General features: G+C 42.5%; 1 protein-coding gene across 1 annotated transcript in view; it reads right to left on the reverse strand.

The window, feature by feature from the left end:
• The window catches only part of FIG4 (FIG4 phosphoinositide 5-phosphatase), a 102,827-nt gene that overhangs the window by 24,375 nt on the left and 54,889 nt on the right, over nt 1-23,563 (reverse strand). The window contains exons 13-17 of the mRNA XM_044426684.1: nt 22,489-22,534; nt 22,173-22,321; nt 18,669-18,835; nt 5,276-5,414; nt 2,621-2,679 (exon numbers count right to left, since the gene is read on the reverse strand). Coding sequence (XP_044282619.1) covers nt 2,621-2,679; nt 5,276-5,414; nt 18,669-18,835; nt 22,173-22,321; nt 22,489-22,534 — 560 coding nt within the window. The remainder of the gene's footprint in view (nt 1-2,620; nt 2,680-5,275; nt 5,415-18,668; nt 18,836-22,172; nt 22,322-22,488; nt 22,535-23,563) is intronic.

Consider the following 23,563-nt stretch of genomic DNA (forward strand, 5'->3'; position numbering starts at 1 on the left):
GCGCGCGCGCGCGCGCGCGCGCGCTCCAATATGAAGTGCAGAGAGGGGTTGAATGGCCCCTAGACAGCACCTGGAGGCCATAAAACACTTCATATTCCCACGTCTAAGGTTGGAGACAGAGCTCTAGCCTTGGAACTTGGAATGCATGCTCCAGTCATCCTCCACACCTGCTGCCTCTCTGAGGTCAGGAACTCAACTTCAGAAAGGCCTAAAAGGAGGCAGGGAGGAGACTGCAGAAGGCATGGTGTCATGTAACCTGTATCCTCTGCAGCAACCCCACTAAACAGAAGTTCAGAGTGAGAAAAGTGGGGAGGCAAAGACTTTTCTGCTGACATTCTCACTCTGCACAGAATGCCCAACAATCTCCAATTAAGAAGTTTACAGGCATCTCAACTGCATTTTGCCCTAAGGTGTTATGTACTATGGATCCTGTACCTTTGATCATGCTTGAATACAATTTTAACCTGACCAAACTCCTTCACAGAACATCTAATCCTCTTCCTGCCAAAGCAGCACCATTTTTATGTCCACCTTGACATAATATCAAACCAAAACTTAGTGGTCAAGGCAGAAAGTAGGCATTTATTTATACACTGTTTTTCTAACACCCAAAGCAGCTAAAGAAATAGGACCAAAAAGTTCATTACAGCCATAATCTAAAAACTATAATCCCAGCACTATGAATTAATGATCTGCCATTCATAAATGTTCTCTTACTCTATGTCAAATACCAAGTCCTTAGTACTTGCATGATGTGCATGTTTCTCTGCACTATGCAGGAATGTTCTCATTCACTCTAGCTTACACACACAAACACTTTTTTAAAAAAAATTGCATATCCATATCCATAGCAGCAAACTATCCATAGCAGCAAAGCTTCTTATCCATTCTATGGACAAAGTGCTGGTGATATATTGTGCAAAGGTGCTAGGGCCCAGCCAGAGCATCCCACTTTAGATTTGAGGATACTGAGGAAGAAACAAAACCCCGTATGCCAAAGATGAGATACAGTGTATTGAATAAAGTTATCAAACATGCATGCAGAATATAAGAAAGCTGACATCCCCTTTCCCCATGGCTATACTGGTTTCCTGAATGGGTCCAGGGATCTTCTAGGGATACCCAGAGCTTTCTGAATGAGCAGCACCTTAATTCCTCCCCGCAGGCCAAGAACAAAAGATTGTTTCTTGCAACTGATTTTATGACATTTTCTTCCCCGTATCAGTAGCTGTCAGCACATAGGCACCACCCTTCCAACCTGGGAAATGGGAAGGGGGCACAAAGTTGTTTCATTCTCACAGTAAAAGCAGCCATAACCTACCCAATGACTGGGGAAGGCAATTATTTCTGGTGCTCTTCTTAACAAGCTGAACGCTATAAGGCTTTGGCATAGTTCCAAGAAATTATCAGTTTTTGGACACTGGAAAAGTTCATTGTATTACTCTTGGAATCTTAATAACTTCATCATCATTCTTCTAGTGGAGTCCATCCAACAGAGAAAAAAATGTATGGTATTCCTTTTTTTACTTGGAAAAGCACTCTCTGGGTCAGACTGACATTCACATTTGCCTGCCAGCAGGAAGCTGCTGTGGAGAAGAGAGTGCCCCAGCACAGTGCAACCTGGTTACTGCTGTAAGCAAGACTGACTGGAGATTAATGCCTAAGCTGCACAGATAAATTGTATTCAGGGTCAGCATCAGCAACACTCTTCGCAGTAGCAAGGTCTCGGCACTCTTGCCAGGCCCTACTTACTGATGTGTGCCAAGGTTCCCCGTCCCAGTTAATTGTGGCCATGTGCAATGCTGGTTAGTCAAATTCTAGCCACACTTTTAATTTCCCACAATGCCTCTTATCTTGTTGTGGGGCACTGTGAGAAACTGAAAGTGTGCTAGGCCCACAGGAGCACAGCCCTGTATGGAGGTAGACTGCCAGCGTACACTGACAGAGGATGGGGCCCACTGGGGGACACTTTTTCAGGCCCCTCTAAAGCTTAGAAGCAGCTCTGGTTGCAGTAAGGCAAAAGGTATGAGCACAGAATCAGGAGGGCCAGGCAGGGCAAATGTGAAAAAGCAGAGCTTTGCAGAACACTTAGCTCAGCAGTACCAAGCATAAAAAATAATGAGTCCTAAATTACCAGATGCATTTGGGAAAAAATGCATTATCTTCTGGTCTCAAAAAAAGATTCTTCCAACAGTTACATTCTCAAAATCTCTTCTCATTTTTTCAAGAGAACACTGCTTATCTGTATGTGTTGTCCATATTATGGCTCTGGAATTTCTAAAAACTAAAGCCACTAAAATTCAAACAACCTACATTACAGCCCATTTAAAAATTAATTTTCTACCAAAGAATAGCTATATGGATTAAACAAAACAATTACACACCAATGTTACACAAGCCTCCAAATTCACCCTTTGACAAGAAAGTCTCAACTTCATACATTTTAATCTACATGTAATCAGATGCCTTCAGCAGTGTCCTAGTTTAATTCACCATACTTCAATGAACATGATTTTAAAATTCATTTTATAGCTATGTTCATTTTATGTTGCTATTTTATAAAAGAATTATCTTAATCTTTTGAAATAAATGAAAAAGATGCTTAACAAATAGAACTTACCCTCATCATAAGGCAGTGGCAAGTAATCCAGTATACCTGGAGTCCACCAGAAAGTGTAGCTTTAAATATGACCAAAGGGAGGGAAAGTAAATAATCATTCTAGATGCACTAATTCCACTTGAATCCTGCCTCAAATATAGTGAGACATGCCAAAGCCCATGGTTAATCATCACCAGATCAACCCCCATTTGTGTAACTGTAAAAGCAGAATTTCACCCTCTCTCACACACATACATTACACTTATTTACCTGGAACTGCTTATTGCCATTTTTAAATGCCATACAATTTGGAGAGATCCCTTAGGAGGTCTTTGAAATCCCCCGCCCCCCTTTTTTTTTCCAGCTCCCTGAATACTTTTGTGCTATTAGCAAACCTGGGCACTTCATGCTATTTCCAGGAAATTTATGACCAAGGTAAAAAGCACTGATTCCAGGATAGATTCTTGTGGTCCCATTTCTAATATTTCCCTCACCCATTGTTAGACTGTCCATTATAATAAATTTATTAAATATATTGTATTTACATTTATAACTATAATTTTTAAATTAAACATTTCTAACAACAATTCCCTTTTATATATAAACTGTACCAGAGTTACATTGTCAATAATTATAATCAGTGCTTTTTTTGTAAGGAAAAAAGTGCCAGAACTCATGAAATTATTTACCTTTCGCACATAATCAATCACTGTACACACACCCACACACATCAGTTGTGTAACGAAACATAACGGTCACCGCCTGCAGTAAGCACTCAGCGTGTGACCACATGACCAATCACAAGCCAAGCATCGCTACAAGCCGAGCAGCACCATCACAACCAGTGCAGACAAAGTACGCATGTATGAGATTCGACACACAAGCAGCCCACATGCACCATTTGCATGATTTTGCTGCCGGCCTGCTATGCTCGACAGGGCGATTCGAATCCGTATGGACCAAACATCAAATTTTCAAAAGTTACTTTTAAAACTTGGAAAATCTGTTGAAAAAAGGTGCCGAAACTCCGTTCCGGTGAGTTCTATGACAAAAAAAGCACTGATTATAATGAAAATAGGAGAGCTGCTGTGTGTCTCAAAATTGGTTCAATATATTTGGCTGAGGTCCAAAACATGACTTCTGTCCTTTTATGGAGGTTCCTTTCACTTGTGATGTACACAGGAAAAGCATTGTAGGCTCTCAAGACTCTTTGCCATGACCCACAATGGAAATGCAATTCATACACATAAGGAAATGGATTGAGGTTCCCACAAATATTGTTATATGTATCGTGGAACTGGTCTAACATTCTGCTATTTGTTTGACTGAAGAATAATCTGATCTGATACCTTAGTGTGAAAAGTCAAAACTCCTCCTTGGCTAGAACTGTTTATAGTCTCAATTGGGTAAATGTCCTCTATGAAAAAATTCTTTTAGTGTTGGTAGGCCCAGCATAGCTATATTAATATATACTGTAGAAATCTATTGGTGTCCAAAGTCCATACACATGGCTGCAGTTATAACATCAAATTGTTGTTATAACTATAAATGATGAAAAGTTCAAAAACAATAACAACAAACTTTGCAATGTCACTGGGTGCTTTAAACCCTGGTCAATTCAGTTAAACTGAAATATTAGCGGGTTAAGATTCTGTCCTTTGCTTAAATTTTGGTTTTCTGTAAAAATATACATTAAAAATATAGTAATAAAATGTGAGTGTGTGAATTGGGAGAAAAACACAAGTGAAACCAGAAATGTACCCTTAGTCTATAAATAACCTTTAGTCTATGTTGATAGTGAAGGGAACATGCATATTATCAAATACTGAGAATACAAAACCAATTTTGATTTTGACACTGGGGCTCACATGGAAATACTGCTTACTGAAGGCACAAAACACAAGTGACAAGGGCAAATCCTCCTGGAACACAAATTAGCATGATGACTTGTGCTAATAAGGAAGAAGATGCTAAGCAAATTTCACATATTTCTTAGCATCCTTCCTTGAAAACTTGCCCTCCTGGCTCATTTCTTTTGAGAATTTAGTGTCTGTTTTGTTGACTGTTATAAAACAGTGCTCTTTTTGTTTGTTGAATTTTTATTTTATGTAAGCTGCTCCAAGCCCTCTGGGAAAGTGGCCTAGAAATGTTTCAAATGAACAACACACACATTTTTGAAGGTGTTTGCTGTTCTTGTGCTCCGAAACATACCTAGCCTTGCTTTCTTAAAAAAAAAAAAAGCAAAGCAAATGTTGAACAGCAGGATGCTTTTACAGGCCCACCCTACCTCAACACACCCTTGTTCTATTAGGTGCAGACAAGACCTAGGAACTGTGGTTTTTAAGGGACAAACAACACCCTAATTGCATAGTATATAACTATGTGTGATAGCTTCCTTTACTCCTGTATTAGTGCATGTAGCTCCAATTCAGAATGAGACCACAGAATTCCAGTAAGGAAGGGTTAAACCTTCACACCCATTTCCTCACAAATCCCCCACTTTCCCTTGCAGGAGACTTGTAAAAAGAAGAAAGTCTCTGACAGAGACGTATTTTTCCTTTTTTTTTTTTTTTTTAACCACTGCCCCACACATGGTTATGGATGCTAATATCCCTAATTTCTCTTAATTATATACCTGTACATCTGTAAGACAACCATAGTTCCATTGTGAAATACCTTCGTCTAGTCTGAAGAAGAGTCCTTGTGTCCTTCTGATGCAGATAAAAATCTGTAGGGAGTTCCCAGAGATGAGGCTTCCCTTCTTCAGGCTGAAATACGCCCAGAAACAGATTGATTGAATCTTGCCTGTCAGCATCTGGAAGAAACAGTTATAATTCTGAGGCTTATTCCTTTCAAAATATACAAGCACATAACAACTTTACTCAGGTTTACTCTTTGGAAGATTAAAATTTGGGATGTGGGGCCAGAAGGGGAAACAGTGGATAGAATTCCTTTCCATGGATGGAATTGTAACATTATTAGAAGCAGGGGTATGCAGCTGAAAACAGAAGCACATTCTGAGTTGCCTGCAAATACAGGGTTCCCCAACCTTTTTGGACTTCTGGGCACATTTAAAATTTGAGAAACTGCTCTGACCATCATTACCAAATGTCTAACTAGTGGATCATCACTTTGGCAACTACCTGTTACATTTATTGATCTTAGGCTGCATCTTATTCAAAAGTACATCTTATGTCTATCAGACACTGCAACATTTCATAAGTAATGTTAGACAAGTAAGGGCTTGTCTAATTCAGCTAATTGTGGGCAGTGCAATATAGCTAATGCTTATTTTAAATACATGCTTTGGCAACATCTACTAGTTGCTTCTTTGGGAAGGGTGTTATTACATGGATAAGTTTTGCAATGATGCCTTCACTGATGTAAAAATTATTTACTCGCTTCATAAAAATTAGAAATAGAAGGGCACATGGATTCTCCGCATTCTTTTAACAGCTTAAAGATTGCAAGGATCAAGATTGAAATATTAAATTATACTATAATGCAATGAATTGGAAACCATGCAACAATTTTAGTACCTGAAGGAGTGACATATAGACACAACCTTCAAGTATATATTTATTTGACTGTTCAGATCACCCTTGTTGAAGCCTATGCAAAACTGCTAGAAAGTTGTATGTCTTTCATACAAATCCATGTACTTATAGAATGGGGGAAATTAAAATTAAAAAAAAAGAAATCCAAGTGCCCATGGTTGCCATGCTAGGAGTTCCTGCCCTAACATGATGTAAAATTTACTTCATACTAATAAGCTGTTATGTTGTGTGTCACAATGCTATCAGCAGCCATAGCACAACTACTATGCACATACAAGAGGGAAGGTTCTACTAGAGGCATGAACAGATCATAAGATTTGGCAAGGATCTGATTTGGTTTGTACCAATTTAGATGCTGCCCACTTCAGCTTAGGTCGGAAACAAGTTTCAATTCAAAATTTTGTCTTCATGCCTCCCATAGACTATATCTGGAAAGCAACAAATGGCCACAACTCTTTTTCTGTTTGTCACAACTGGATAACACTTGCAGATCAAACCTGCCAAACCACAGACAAAAAAGTGCAGGGGAAATTGTGCTATGCATCCTTAAATTAGATTTTTTAAAAGGGGAACTTTAATCTGCAAAATTACCAAAGGATAGATAATGATAGATGGAAGAGGACTATTTAGGTTTGAAGTGAAGGTTGGGAGTGATTCATTTCTCCTCCTCCACCAGACTTTTTGACAATTTGTACAAAAATGGCATATGTCCTAGAGGTGTCACTTGCCAAGAAATCTGCACAAAGTCAGAAAGACAAGTCCTGAACAAGGGAATTACAATAAATAAAAACCATTCAACACTTTCTGTTCAATTAGCACATGCGGCAACCTGGGTCCTGCAGGCAACCCTGTCTGAGGGTATAAGAACTGGTATTCCACTGCCCCCTGGTACCAGGCGTCAGCAGCAAGAATACCTTGCTCCAGTCTCCTCTTAGTCTCTGAACAACTGGCCAAGGATCCTATGGGGAAGGGGGGGCGGGTCCTCTGCATTGGGCTTGCTTTCTTTCTTTCTTTACAGTTTTGATATGCTGTCCCAATACTAAAAGTCTCTGGATGGCTTACAAAAAACAAAAAACAAAGCAAACCATAACAACAACAACATAAAAGATACAGCATCTGATAAATAATGATAAAAATAAGGATAAAACCAATTAACTGTTAAAATGTTGGGTAAATAAAAAGGTCTTTGCCTGATCCAGAAAAGAATAAAGCATGTTCCACAGTCAGGGCGCCACCGTTGAAAAGGCCCTTCTCCGAGTAGCTACTCTCCTAACTTCCTTCAAAGAGGATTCCCGGAGAAGGACCTCTGCCTCAGATCTGAAGGGCAGGCCGGCACATAGGGAAAAAGGCATTCCTTCAGGTATCCAGGATGCATGTAACCTGGGTGTTGAAGCAGCATAGTGTGACCCAAAAAACTAGCATGCCGCTTGTGAGCCTCCCCTCTTATACCTCTAAAGCACACCATCTGTGTTTTAGTAAAAACAAGGTAAAAGATATATATTGGATTCAGAATGGGGAAGTACAGAAAGTACAGAATGGGGAAAAGGTACATTAATTTCATTGCACAAATCACTAAGTAGCTCACAGTAGCAAATCAGCGTAAAGGACAAACAGAAAAGGGCAGAAACAACTATGCGCCGACGGGACGCACCTCCTCCGCGCCCCGGGACTCTGTGCCGCCGCTCGGCAGCGAACGCCCGCACCGCCCGCTCCACCGCCCGACCGGCGAACTCCACCAGGCAGTCACCAGGACCCGGCTCGCCAGCCTGCCACGCCCCTGCACGGGTGAGAGACGTGCTCCGGACGGGGCGGAGCGTCGGGAGGCCCTGTGGCCTGAAAGCGCTGGCGGCGGCCGGGGAGAACCGGCAGAAACAACTACGCGCTGAAGGGACGCACCTCCTCCATGCCCCGGGACTCCATGCCGCCGCTCGGCAGCGAACGCCCGCACCGCCAGCTCCACCGCCCGACCGGCGAACTCGGTGAAGGGCGATGGCCGAAGGGCGATGGCCGAAGGGCGGTCGCCGCCGTTTGGGAGCTGTTCGGGGGCCGAGCGGGGGGCTGGGCTGGCCAGGGGGCTTTGATTGGCTGCGCTATAATTGGCCCTCCTGCTAGGCTGCATTTTACAGTGATAGTGTGGCTGCTGCAGCCGCTGAACTGGGCATATAGCCGAGGGAAGGGGGAGTTTTTAACTGTTTTTTATAATTTTATTGTATTTTAAGCTGTGTTATGGAGTCGTCCCTGGCCATGTCGCCGCTTGTGTTTCCTGGGGAGCGCACGGGCGCCGCCATTGGGGTGGTTTTGGGCAATGGACGTAACAGCGGTGGGAGCTTAACATGTCTGCATAGAAGGAGGAGGGACAGATGGCTGACACCTGTCCCTACTTCTGGTTTTGCCCCCAGCCAGAGGGTGCCAGGGAGTCTTGTCAGCCGCCCCTCGGGCCTGACAGTGCTGTTGCTTAATGCCAGGTTGGTCAATAACAAATCTTCCCTCATCCATGATTTCATTGTGGATGAGGGGGCCGACCTGGCTTACATTACAGAAACCTGGGCGGGAGAAGGGGGGGATGTGGCCCTCTCCCAACTGCGCCCGCCCAGGTATCTGGTTCAGCAATGTTCGCACCCGGAGGGGAGGGGAGGGGGGGTCGCTTTGGTTTACCGAGCTTCCATCTCTCTCACGGGACTTCCTGACCCTTCGAGACCAAGGCTGGAGTGTCTCTACTTGGTGTTGGGCGACTGAGACAGACTGGGGATTCTGTTGGTGTACCATGCACCCTTCTGCCCAACAGTCTCCCTGCCTGAGCTGACGGAGACCGTCTCGGACCTGGTGTTGAGGACCCCCAGGATGTTGGTCCTGGGGGACTTCAATCTCCATGCCGAGACTGATCTGACCGGGGTGGCTCAGGACTTCATGGCCTCCATGGCAGCCATGGGGCTGTCTCAACATGTCATCGGCCCGACCCATGAACGTGGACACACTCTGGACCTGGTTTTCTCGACGGGGCAGGAAGAGGGTGGTCTGAGGGTGAGGAATTTATGCTTGACTCCCCTGTCATGGTCAGATCACTTCCTAGTGAGGTTTGTGCTCGAGAGCGACCTCTCCCTCTGTAAGGGTGCGGACCTGATTGTGTGGGTCCGCCCCTGGAGCCGGATGGATCCGGAAGGATTCCTGAAGGCCCTGGGGGAGTTTCCGGCTGACAAGACGGGTGCTCCTGTCGAGGCTCTGGTCGAACTGTGGAACAGGGAGATGACCAGGGCTGTGGACACGATCGCTCCTAAGCGTCCTCTCCCACCGGGCAGAGCCCGCTCTTCCCCTTGGTACACTCCTGAATTGAGGGTGATGAAGCAGGTTGGGAGATGGCTAGAGTGTAGGTGGAGAAAATCACGGGATGAATCTGACTGAACACACTTGAGAGCCCACTATCGGGCCTATGCTGTGGCGGTGAGGGCGGCGAAAAAGAGATTTTTTTCCGCTTCCATTGCCTCCTCACAATGCCGTCCGGCGGAGCTCTTTCGAGTGGTGCAAGGCCTGGTTCGTCCAGGTCCGAAGGAAGACCTGGTTCCACCCTCAAAGGCCCGCTGTAATGACTTTGCCAGGCATTTGAGGGAGAAAATCGCTCAGATTCGTCACAAGCTGGATTCCACTATTGATTCAGAGGTTTTTAGGGAGACATCAATGCTGCCGTCTGGTCCAGATTTATTGGATGAATTTCAGTTACTGCGGCCCGATGATGTGGACAAGGTGCTTGGACGAGTACGTCCCACCACTTGCCTACTGGACCCTTGCCCGTCTTGGTTAATAAATAATTCCAAGCACGGGATTGGGATCTGGATCTTGGAAGTGGTTAACGCTTCACTGAGGGAGGGTTGGGTGCCTGCCCCTTTAAAGGAGGCGGTAGTCCGACCGGTCCTGAAGAAGGCGTCACTGGATCCAGAGATGGCCACTAATTATAGACCGGTGGCCAACATCCCGTTTCTGGGCAAGGTGTTAGAGCGGGTGGTGGCGGGACAACTCCAAGCACTCTTGGATGAAACTGATTATCTGGACCCATTTCAGTCTGGCTTCAGACCCGGGTACGGTACTGAATCTGCCTTGGTCGCCCTGTACAATGACCTGTGCAGGGAGAAGGACAGGGGGAGTGCGTCTCTGTTGGTTCTCCTGGACCTCTCAGTGGCTTTCGATACCATCGACCATGGTATCCTTCTGGATAGGCTTGCGGGATTGGGGGTCGGAGACACTGCTTTGCAGTGGCTCCGCTCCTATCTCAATGGCTGGTTCCAGAAGGTGGTGCTGGGGGACTATGGCTCTGCGCCATGGCAGTTATGCCATGGAGTACCGCAGGGGTCCATTTTGTCCCCTTTGCTGTTCAACATCTACAGGAAATCACTGGGAGAGGTCATCAGGAGGTGTGGGCTGTGGAATCATCAGTACGCTGATGATACCCAGCTCTACCTCTCATTTTCCACCAATCCAGGTGAGGCAGTGGCTGTACTGAACCGGTGTCTGGCCGAGGTAATGGGCTGGATGAGGGCCAATAAACTGAAGCTCAATCCAGACAAGACGGAGGTCCTGTTGGTTGGCGGATCGGGCTTCGGGGCGGGTGAATTGAACCTTGTCCTGAACGGGGTTGCACTCCCTCACAGGGACAAGGTCCGCAGCCTGGGAGTGCTCCTCAACCCGGAGCTTTCACTGGAAGCTCAGGTGACAGCAGTGGCAAGGAGCGCTTTCCTCCAGCTTCAGCTGATTCATCAGCTGCGCCCCTACCTGGAGTACGACTGCCTCGCAACAGTGACACATGCGCTGGTGACTTCCTGTCTTGACTTCTGTACCACGCTCTACGTGGGGCTACCCTTGAAGAGGGTCCGGATACTTCAATTGGTTCAAAATAGAGCTGCCAGGCTGCTGACGGGGATTCTGCGTTATGTTCACATGACTCCAGTTCTCCGTCAGCTTCACTGGCTTCCCATTGAAGTCTGGGCCCAATTCAAGGTGTTGGTGATGACCTATAAAGCCCTAAACGGCTTGGGTCCTGGTTACCTGAAGGAGCGCTTACGTCCATATATGCCCAGCCGCCCCTTCAGATCGGCGGGAGAGGCCCTTCTCCGGGAACCCTCCGTAAAAGAAATTAGGAGGGTGGGTACTCGGAGGAGGGCTTTCTCTGTGGTGGCGCCTAAGTTATGGAATGTGCTCCCCAGAGAGGTCCGCCTGGCGCTGTCGTTATTTGTTTTTCGGCGCCAGGCGAAGACCTTTTTATTTAAGCGGCATTTTAACTGTTAATATTATTGGATTTTATCAGGCCAGGGCGGCTTATTTTATATTGGTATTTTTGTATTTTAATCTAATGTTTATATTTTTTTTAATTTAATATTATAATTATTTTTAAATTTATTGTTGTAAGCTGCCCCGAGGCTTCGGCGAATGGGGCGGCATAAAAATGTTTTAATAAATAAATAATATAAATAAATAAATAGTTAGCACAGCCTCGCACCAAGTTGCCTACCTGTTTCCTTGAAGACCCATTATGTCTGTGGCAAGGTTCTCTTGGCGTCTGTTCAGGTCAGCTGTCCCCCACCCCACCCCACCCCACCCACACCATTTGGCTGAGGAAAAAATTTGGACTGGATGGAGTCATTATGGCCTGGCTGAATGAGCTATTCCAGGCAGACCATAAGAGCACCAAAGTCAAGTGCAATAGGAAATGGGTAGCTAATGGTTGTGCAACTTAAAGGGGAAGAGACAGAAGAGCTTGAACCTTCAATCTTTTCCAAGCAAGCACTCAGTGTTAAACTTTACCATGTCCCACAGACTCCATCAAACCTCTAAATTTTTTTTTCTTGAGAGAGAGAGAATGAGCTAAACTGAACATGGAATTGGTTCTGTGATATATTAATTCAACAGTCCTCCCTGAAAGTGCAGGGACTGGAGAGCCCTGGTATAACCATCACTGTGATTACTAGACCGAATAGTCACAAAAATACAACCTCTGCTCTCTGCACACTAGCACTTGCTTTCTTTATATAGAGAGCTTGGGGAGATATGTCTTTATTTCTAGAGACACACTGTTGGTATTTCTCCATATCCTGAATCTTTAGGAGTGCTCAAACCAGTGTGCTGATTCAGGAGTCATGAAACACGTCTCTAAGCTTTTGCATATATTTCAAAGAGAAAGGCAATGACACAGAAATAAAGTTTTTGCAGCAGCTTCATTTCTTTTGATGTGGTACCATTAACACTGCTTCCACTTTCTTTAGTTTCTCTCTTTTGGCACAATCACATTTTAGTCCTAATTTCTCCTTACACAGAACTCACTCTCAGACTTATTTCCAACTTCACATCTATCACTGAAGTTTTGCTTTTCCTAGCAATAATTCATTTTATACCACTGATTTTTAAAAATTTATTTTTATAAGCATTATCTGTGAAGAGAATATAGTATTTCTTTTCTGTAAAAAAAGATTATTTTCAAAGAGTTAGACAGAGACTGCTAAATTTCAAAATTAAAGACATGGCCAAATTTTAAGTCTGCATGTCTTATATAAGATTATTCTTCTGAAGTTGGACATATGTAACTGAAATCTTGTATAATATGCTATATAAAACCCAATTATTTTTCTCCCACACAGCAATCAAGTAGGAGAATATGCTCTTCAAAATTCAATATAAATAGGTAACCTCTGAAGTATACAGTATTGTGCCATTTTAAAATTTCTTTGGCATAACTGTCATCCTGTTTATACAAAACACTGTGTAAAAAGAACATGGTGAATTAGATTCTACTGAGAAAAATTCTGTCTGTTAACATTATTAATAAATCCCTAAATTGCAGCATGCATTCAAAGGGCTATTTTCTGAAGTGCAAGTAGAAATCTTGGTATTATCAGCATTCCAAGCCTCTTTTTGCAGCTTCTTTTCCATAAATCTCAAATGAGATTCCTTATTTAATCTACTTATATATGTCATCTGTCCACCATCAGCACTTGGTAGATACCATATATACCAGCACATAAGGCAACTCACATATAAGGCAAGGTCAATATTTTAGGCTGTTTTCCTGGTGTTTATCATATGTCAGGTGTATAAGACAACCTCCCAATTCATGGAGCATCTTATGGTGGGCATGTGGGCAGGGCAGATGCAGGACTTGGGGTTGGGTGTGCAGCTGCACATGGGGCTCATGAAGTGATGCAGGATGAAATCCCCTGGAATGGGATTGGGTGTGCAGCTGCATGCAAGGCCCGCAGTGTGACACAGAAGACAAACCACATTAAGGAAAATTGTTCACCTGGCATGTAAGCAACTCCTTGATTTTTGCTTTGCTATTTTTGGCTTCAAGGGTCATCTCATACACCAGTTTATATGGTAACACAGATGAAGTTAAGCATATACCAAATAAAAGGCAAGGGAAGGAACCTGAGGATAATCCAGTCCTCTAAGGTGCCCTACACAGCCATACCTCCTTCAACCAGCCCTACCCCCTTTCCTCCAACCACAGTTCAGTGATTTCCTAGTTTTTGTGCTTTTACCCTGTTCTAAAGTTTGAAATACCTTCCCTAAGGTTTACTTACTAATAGTAAGGGCTGTAAGCTAGAATAACCTTTGCATTTTGGGCCATCTCCCCTTTGTACTGGCCATAAGAAACGCATGGAAACATAGGAAAAAATTGTTTAAAGGCTGGATAGTCTTAGGACAATTATAGAGCCAAATCTCTTAATTCTTTAATAAAAAGAGACAAATATAATTTAAACCCGACCAAGTTCAATGTTAAGCTCAGTGCAGAAAATAAAAAATAAAAAAGAGTAATAAGCTCTTCACTGCAATTGTAAACCCTCTCCTTTATCTTACCACTCTCCCTCACCCAGTATTTAACTCCCCTCCAATAATTTCTAGGGTTTGCCTTGGAATCTTCTCCAAATTTCATAAACCCTAGAAAAGGCCAAACATCAGCCTTAGCTATATCTGTGAAGTTAGCAAAGAGAATAACTAGGTTTGTAAGACACTACAATCCATTACAGGTAACAAACCACAATGGATTGTCATGCTATGTAAACCTGGACCACTTCCAGCAGAGTAGCTTGCTTTGGGGCAACAAGCTGTTTGCCAACCTACTGCTTGTGGTAAGTACCTGCACCTAAACAACGAATCTCATTGTAGGTCCACAGAAGTGGTGGGTGACCCCTTGGCAAGAGCAGGAAAACTACTTTGCCACTCCTGCCAATTTTCATCCTGGCTCCCACTAGTGATAGCTGCTCTACCAAGTGTCAAAGAAGCACTCTGCTCTGTTCACGCCTCCTCTCGTGATCACCTCTGTGCCTCTGTTGTGTTTTTGTTTTGATCATGAAAAGGAATCTCCAAAGTGATAGCAACAGGCACGGCAATCCCTCCAAAATGCCCCAGCAGCACACTGGAGTGGCTTTCCATCATTGTGGGTGCGCGCTACAAGTGTGTAAAATGTTTTCACACATGCGCGGTCAGTACTTCGTAGTTGTGCAAGTATGTAACTTGGACTACCCAAATGTGAAACATTGGTCACCATCACTGACAAAGGTAGAAGGAACTGGGGGCAGGACAACCTAGAGTGAGCCCTATTGTTTGTTGGATGCATTTTGGGTTGTTCCATGCAAGCCCACTCTGCACAATTTATCTGTGAATGGGTTATGTCACATTCTAACATGAATATGATAACCCAGAATAAATCATAGCTTTATAAAAAACAAACAACAAGCATATATTTTTTAAAATGCAACTAGAAGATAATAAACAGGAGAAATATATCAGGGAAACAAATAATTAAACTGCCTTGAAAAATAAAGGCAATTTTGCCTTCCAAATATGAAAATAAGTAAATGAAATCATCAGCATGAACAAATACAAGAAAGCTGATTCTTAAAATATGTTCATCTTCATAAAACTAGACAATGTAAGATGAAGCACAAGTGAAAACTTCAGCTGATTTAAATTTAGTTGCTGAAAGAAAGCACTTCAGTTAGGAAAATCCTGCACAGAGTTGCTCTGTTTAAATTATCATCGTACCTACGTGTGCTATAGCACATTTTTTGTATGCTGTTTGTGGAAAGAGCCATAACCAGGAGCTAATGAGCGAAAGTAACTGAATTAGTTGAAACACTTCAGTGCCCTCACTCTGCAAAAGACCTGGATTTAGTATGGCTTGGATTGAAGTGTACCATGGTGAACAGGATGTGGTAATCACATTACTTTCCTATATATCAGTTAAGGGGAAGCTGACTGCCCAGTCCTGTTTCTAAATAAACAGGCTGGTTTAGATTCCAGAAATCATTAACATTCAAGTCTGCAGTAAATCATTACACTTCCTATACAGATGAGAAATGCCACTTTAGAATGGCTATTCCAATATACCTACCAACATTTAATGAAATAAATCTTATTCATAATGCCTTTCAGGAAAGGTATACTTCGTACTCTGCTGACTATAAAGGAAGTGGAACACCTTTAAAAATAATGCTAAGAATTACAATAGAAATAGATGTAAACCTTGATTTAAAAGAGGAATGTGACTCTAAAAAGGGTGCAAAACCATTTTCAGCTCAGAGCCAATTTCCATTTCAGAAAAGCTCTTGCAGGCTACAATTCAGTGATGAGTATGAGCAAAGGGCACCAGACTCAAAGGCAAGAAATAGGGCCAAAATACCACCTAATTTTAGCTCAAAACTCTTATTATCAATAAGTAAGCCTATGAGAGACAATCCCACATTTCAGAATGTGTAGCAAACTGCATAAAAGCCAAGAAACCGCCAAACACTTGGTGGCTGGTGTGGTCCTCTGGGGAATCCCAGCGAGCAAGACTGAGACTCAGGGCAGGCAGGCAGGATTGCACCTTGGGCTCCCTGTTCTAGGTGCAAGGGAACAATCCTTGGCTTGGACACTTTGGGAAATTTAGATTGCCATTTCATCTTAGGAATTCCTATTGAAGTTAGGAAGGTCAGACTCTGCTGGGAATGCTTTTTTAAAATAGAAATCTGATTAATAATGTTCTCTTCCCACTCCTTTTCCATTTTTCTGTTTGAATTTGGACTCCCAAGTAAAATGCTAGTAAGTTATTGAGGTGGGGATGTTTCTTTAAGAAAGAAAGTAGACCGCATGATGGATGCATAGAAGATAAGCAAGTAAATCCAAGGTTAACTAGCCTTATAAGCCAGGCCTATAGACCATGGCTTTCATATGCATAGGAGAGCAACACTCAATATAGCTCGCGTTTAGAGGGCACCAGTTGACAAGTCTGGTTTACTTGTCAAAATGGCCTGAAAAAAGCCTATTCAGTACAAGGAATCATGGTTGCATCTCTTCAAAGGGCAATTAGTGCATGTTTTTCTGAAGCTGGGTGGGCTTGATGTTACACATGTTCACTCCTTAAACAACATATATAGGTGAATCCAATGCTGATTTCCTCTTTGTTTGCCCCTCATGCTTTACATATGCCAAGACTTTTGGTTTGACACATTATGTTTAGAAACACAGAAACAGAGTGGGTCAGAAGGGGCCTCCCGGGCCATCCAGTCTGACCCCCAACTCCAGCTGGCTCCGCTTATGACATGCCCACCATGTGCATGTCCAGCCTATCTTTGAACATCCTCACCAACGGGGCCTCAACCACCTCCCCTGGAAGCCCATTCCACACCCTCAGGGTCCTAACTGTCAGGAAGTGCTTCCTGGCATCTAAATGGAACCTTGGTTCCCTGAGCTTTGCTCCACTGGAGCGCGTCCTGCCCTCCTCTGCAGGGGAGACCAAGTCTCTACCCATCTCTGTGTGACACCCCCTCACATACCTGTATGTCGCCAACAGATCCCCTCTGAGTCTCCTCTTCTCCAGGCTGAAAAGACCCAGTTCCCTCAGTCTCGCCTCATATGACTTTCCCTGCAAACCAGCCTTGTGGCCCTACGCTGCATGGACTCTAACCTGGCTATATCCTTCCTGTAATGAGGGGCCCAAAACTGAACACAATACTCCAGTTGCAGGCGCATCAGAGTCGTATAGAGTAGTAGTAACACTTCTCTCGATCTAGAAGCCACGGTTCTGGCTATTCCTCAGGAGATTTTTTAAAATAATTGTTGGAGAAGAGGGCAGTGAGGACAGTGACCGTTTGATTCTTTGATTCTCATAGTCAATCAGAGCTGTGCATAGCCTCACTGGCTGTAAACAAGAAGAACAAGTTATGCCTGAATCCAAAGAGAAGGCTATACATCTGAGCAATATTGGAGAAGTGTGGTTTCTCAGCAATGTTAATCTTAAACCTTGAATGCTGCTTGGTAATTCTAGTTTACCCAACAGAAAAGAAAGGTATCAGCTAAGGTAATCTTTAGTGTGCTAGACGCATGTTATTTTTGTCTGCTTCAGTAGGTGGCATATTAATGAAAGTATAAACAAACCAACAAATGTTTCTATATCTCCTGGAGTTCCTCAACCAGCCACTCTGCCGGAGGAATGCTGAGGATTGTAGGCCTCTTCTCTCTAAACTTGCACAGGATCACACCCTTAATTTATTAACAATTTTTTTAAAATACACATCAATATTTCACCCACATGCAGAGTGCTTTAGATCTCAACCAGTGTTGCTTTCAGATCATTCTACAGTCTGAACAGGGGCTATTAAAGAATCAGAAATCTGACAATTAGTATAAGGCCAGCTGGGAGCCCTCCAGATGTTTTGCACTACAAATTCCACAATCCCTACCATTAGCCTCGCTAAGGTTTATGGGAGTTGTAACCCAAACCATTTAGAGGGCACCAAATTGTCAGATATTAGTCTACTCACAGTGCACAGTATATGTCCAGTGTCACACTGGCTACAACCAGAAATTGTGATAAATCATTGTTTATCACAATAGGAATGAGCTACAGCAATCTTCAGGTTCACATACTCCCTTTCTTCCTCCTCCAGTACAGCTGCAAGGAGTAGTTTAAAAGTTTTGCTCTGATTTTGATTAGTCACAGTTTAGCATTAACTTAGTTATTGTTTTTTGCAACTAGACAGCTTCGGTTTAATTTTGCTTCATAGAAACCCTATTAACCACAGTTTGGGTTTGGGCAACATCGCAAGCTATGTTTAATCAATGATGGAAGCAACTTCTGAGCTTTTTGTGGCCACACCAGAAGACAGGAGGGGTAGGAGAACTACACAAGCCTGAGGCTAACCTAGCCTCATTCTCATCATAATAAACCATTGCCTTGCTTTTCATTAACTACAGGATTCTACCTTATGTCTTAACTCCAAATCTGTGCTACTGAATTTAAAGTTTAGCCTGACCCAAATATTTTGCAGACTGTCAACACATTAGCTTGACCTAGTTTCAGTAGCAAAATTCTATAGCACCATGTAGCCACTTGTTAAAACTGCTCAAAGAAGCAAAACAGTTTTCCTTTGCCAAGACTAACCGCTGCTGATAACTGCTAAAACACAACAAAACAGATATTTATGCAGAGATTCATAGTTAGTAAATGAAGGGACAGGGGATAATTTCAGAGAGATAATCTAATTTACCTGAAAAGGCATTACTGTAGTATCTTGAAAGAGTCTGCATAATATCTTTAGAATGCTGGGTCCAGGGTGCTATCTTTCTGTAGGTTTTTACTCGGTGAACAAGTTGAGAACCACCATATTGGAGTGACAATGTATCCCCATGATCTTCATACAATTCTTCAAATAATCTATAGCAAGAAAAAGAACATGGCTGAGAATTCTAACAAAAGGAATATTTACACCACTGACCGCTTTCTAAACACACAAGAATACATCAAGACACAGTGCAGTTTCAAATTTTCAGGGAGGAATGTGCTACAGTCACCCCAGGAATGCACTAGTTCATGGAAAGTCACACCCTTTTATTCTCTCAACGTAACAATTATCTAACTATGGAAAACTAGGAAGTCAATGAGAACAGCTTCAATGTGCCCCCCCCCCCACCAGGTTTCTTTATCTGAGAAGTGTTTGAAGTAGGAGACAATAAATCCTCAGCCTACTCTCACAAGAAATACAGTTTTGGGAAAACCAAAATTATATACTTTTTCTCAATGTACAGATCTGCTGGCTAGATGCTAATCAGGGAACCCAGGGTGATATTTAGCAGTACAGTATGTAACATCAGCAAATGTTTACTACAACAGACAAAGGATAGTGGTATTGCTCAGTAGTGTTTGTTAAATATGATCTTACTTTTCATAATACACATTAAATCAGCATTTATATTTCAAGTAGAATTGATTGGTTTTTTTGCATTACTGCTATTTTATAACCAGTCAATTCACTTAGGCCTTCAAGCTCAGTGGCTGGGACTAGTGCTTCCTGTTAAGTGGTTATCTATATCCCACAAAATGACACTGCTACTATTGCAAAGAAGCCAGAAGCCATGCCTCATATCACCCTAGGCAGCAAGAGCTCAACATTCAACCCTACTCAGCTTGAAACCCAGACATGCAAAGGATTTCTGGAGACAGACAATGACTGTGCAGTCTTTTCACAGTGTTCATCTGTTTTTCAGTCTTTGTCCTACTGTCAGAAGGGTCTAATAAACGTATATTGATTTGCAAAGAACAGAAGTCAAGTATGCGATTTCTCAGCAAAAATTAAAGGTGATGCAGGGTGACATGACTTTGCAACCTGAAAGAAGGATTATCAAAAAGCTATTTTGTAAATACCTTGCAAAATCAGGATGTATAAGACGGTTATTAATTTGTTTCTCTGGGTAATTAAAAGGGTCTGAATGAAGCCTGACCTAAAGCTGCATCAACTCAAAATGTCTACACATGTTCAGGTATGTCTTGTAAACAGAAATTTACTGGGGTAAATTAAAAATGTACAGTGGTACCTCGGCTCACGAACACCTTGGTACGTGTCCAAATGGGGTTGCGAACAAAAATTTCATGAAAATTTTGACTTGGGTCGTGAACTCTGCATTGGGTGGTGACCAAGATCGTGGCCATCTCTCCGCCCCCCTCCCCGAGTGGGATGATGGTCACGATCGCAGTTGCGTTCATGCGGGGAAGAAGTGCATGATCACGGGAGCGCTCCAGCAGAAAAGACGGGAGCCATCTCGGCCATTTTCCCCACCTCAACCAGCACGATCGCGGCCATCTTCCCACCCTGAGTGACTACACAAAAAACAAGTAACTATAGACAGATTTTTCACCAAAATTGACCCTGCAGCTAAGAGACAAAGAGAGGAAACCCCTGAAAGAGATCTATCCAATGTCCTTATGGGGGGAGGGGCTCTCCCTCAAAACAATAACCTCCCCCACACCTAGGCTAGTGTTCTCCACTGTACTGTACAGTACTTTGTTACTTTGTTGTTCTTTGTCACTCTGTTTCAAATTTTTCTGATTAAAAAAATAGTTACAGAATGGATTAACCTTATTTACATTGAACCTTATGGGAAAATTTGACTTGGCTCACGACCAAAAATTGGTTCACAATCACATTCAGAGGGGCCAGAATGGATTAACCTTATTTACATTGAATCTTATGGGGAAATTTGACTTGGGTCACAACCAATTTGGGTCACAACCAGAGTCGTGGAACGGATTAAGTTTGTGAACCAAGGTACCACTGTACTGGGCTAACAATTTACTACTGTTATTAATACAGAGTTGTGGTAAAATCCATCTATTCACAATTGGGTTCACATGTTCTCCGGTTAATTTTTCATCTGAAGGAGCAAACATTTTACGAGACTAACCATTCCTTGTAAATATTGTGTACTGGAGAGCCAGTGACAAGTTTCCGAAAGAATCAAGTTAGAAAAACACTAACCTCTGACTAATTGCACACAACGTGCATCTTGTTACCCTAAACCTAAGCTTTATGTTTCAATAGTCAGGGCAAGCATTTCATAAAACTGACCAGAATTTTAAGAGTGAGTTATTAGATTCATAGCTTTTAAACAGGCCATGGAACAATAATCCAACAATCTAAGTAGCCAATGCTCTGCAAGACTGTTCTCAGCCGGGCTAGAGGAGGACAGTGGTTTTCACCTGCTAATTCTCTTTTTTACATAGTTTCCTCCAGATGGGTCTTTCAGCCTGTCCGGAAGACTTGCACTAGTACAGGCTGGATAAGCTGGATTTACTGTGCCCTGGTTTCACCTCTTCCCTCTGCTTGGAACACCCTTGTCCCTCCCTTTAAGGCTACATTTGTCTTTTGTGTGGGTCTCCAACCAATCTTATGGTTCCTGGGTCACACTCCCATTTTCTGTTCTCTCCATTTTGCTGCCTGGAGATTTCTCAGTGCATACACATGCATTCATCAAAAGAACAAAGATCAAGTCAAACTATAAAACACAGAGCTGCTTTAGCACACTGTTGCCAAAATTTGATTATTTTAATATAGCTAATTTAATATAGTTACTTGATATAGTTTGATATAACTGAACAAAACACATCTGTTCTCGTGGACTTTGCATACACTTGTTCAGCTGACAAAGCCCACTGGAAGTACCTTTACTTCATGAGAATTTTGGCTAAAAGATTTTCATGTTTTCTGTCCATGCTTTACAAACAAATTGCCCAGATAGCTTTAGTATATGCTTTCTTCAAAGATCCTATATTAAAGACTCGGCATCTAGGTTGTCTATTTTCCTGACATAATTAATGTTATCACAGCAGTTATCAAACATTCAGCTTATTGCACTTTCAAGTCCAAAAAATATACACAATACCATATATCAATCAAACATTATACATCATGATGCTACTACAGCCTACAAATTACAAAAAGAGAGAAAAATGTAGTATAGAAAAATGTCTACATCTATTACCATTCAAGTAGTTTTATGAAGTTAATAAGAAAGGTCACTTTGTTTTTTACCATCTCTCAAACAAGTCTATTTGCCCCATCAGAAAAAGTTGGAGGAGTTAAAATATGCATCCTGCACTGAAATGGTGTGCAGAAATGCACTGCTAGAAAAGTGTCAATAACAGAAAAGGAAATTGATAGATTTCTATTAATACCCACAGGAAAAAATGTAGGTTACTGTACAGGTCAGTTTCTTACCTAACAGCATCTGTGTCAAACAGTAGATTGGGTTTGTCAATCAGCCCTAAGGAATAAAGTTGATATGCCAAAGCACATTTCCCAACCATAAATTGGGCAGTGTTAGTGCGATCCAAGCAGTCAACACAATTGGTTCGAAGAACTCCTGTCTAAAAAATAATAGTTATTAAATGCAGAAACTATTATTAGTTCAAAACCCAGTATTACATGTCAAATTTGCCTTCAGAGTATAACAATGATAGGTCTGAAAGGACTTTTGGGGGAGGGGGGATACTGCTCTATAATAATCAGTTTCAAATCAATTCCATTTCAATACCTGCAAACGGCCCGTGGGAACCACAAATCCTCCTAGCTCATTCCATCTGTAAGAAAGAACAGTATAAGTTACAAAGCATTTATATTGTAGTAATTGTGCGCAATCTTCCCTGAGTCAATAAAGTGAAATTGCAAGGGATAATTCTGTAAAAATTTACAGATCAAGAAAGAATCCTAGGGAAGGTATTCTGTGCAAGCTTAGTTCTCGCAGCTCTGTTGTAATACAGAAGTTTTGGCTAGCTATAATAAATATGAAAAACATCTACTTCTGCTTTATTGACTATGCTAAAGCCTTTGATTGTGTGGATCACAACAAATTGTGGTAAGTTCTTAAAGAGATGGGAGTACCTGACCATCTTATTTGTCTCCTGAGAAACCTATATTTGGGTCAAGAACCAACAGTGAGAACTGGACACAGAACCACTGATTGGTTCAAAATTGAGAAAGGAGTTCGGCAAGGCTGTTTACTGTCGCCCTGCCTATTTAACTTATATGCAGAGCACATCATGAGAAAGGTGGGGCTAGATGAATCACCAGTTGGAATTAAGATTGCTGGGAGAAATATCAACAAGCTCAGATATGAAGATGATACCACTCTCATGGCAGAAAGTGAAGAGGAACTAAAGAGCCTCTTGATGCGGGTGAAGGAGGAGAGTGCAAAAGTTGGCTTGAAACTCAACATTAAAAAAACTAAGATCATGGCATCCGGTCTTCTTACTTCCTGGCAAGTAGATGGGGAAGAAATGGAGGTAGTGACAGATTTTATTTTCCTGAGCTCCAAGATCACTGCAGATGGGGACTGCAGCCAAGAAATTAAAAGATGCTTGCTCCTGGGGAGAAAAGCTATGGCAAATCTAGATAGCATACTAAAAAGCAGAGACATCACCCTGCCGACAAAAGTGTGTATAGTCAAGGCTATGGTTTTCCCAGTTGCAATGTATGGCTGTGAAAGCTGGACCATAAGGAAGGCTGAGCGCCAAAGGATCGAGGCCTTTGAATTGTGGTGCTGGAGGAGACTCCTGAGAGTCCCTTGGACCGCAAGGCGATCAAACCGGTCAGTCCTAGAGGAGATCAAC

Source organism: Varanus komodoensis, unplaced genomic scaffold, assembly GCF_004798865.1.
Source record: "Varanus komodoensis strain SLA01 unplaced genomic scaffold, ASM479886v1 scaffold1, whole genome shotgun sequence".
Taxonomy (NCBI): domain Eukaryota; kingdom Metazoa; phylum Chordata; class Lepidosauria; order Squamata; family Varanidae; genus Varanus; species Varanus komodoensis.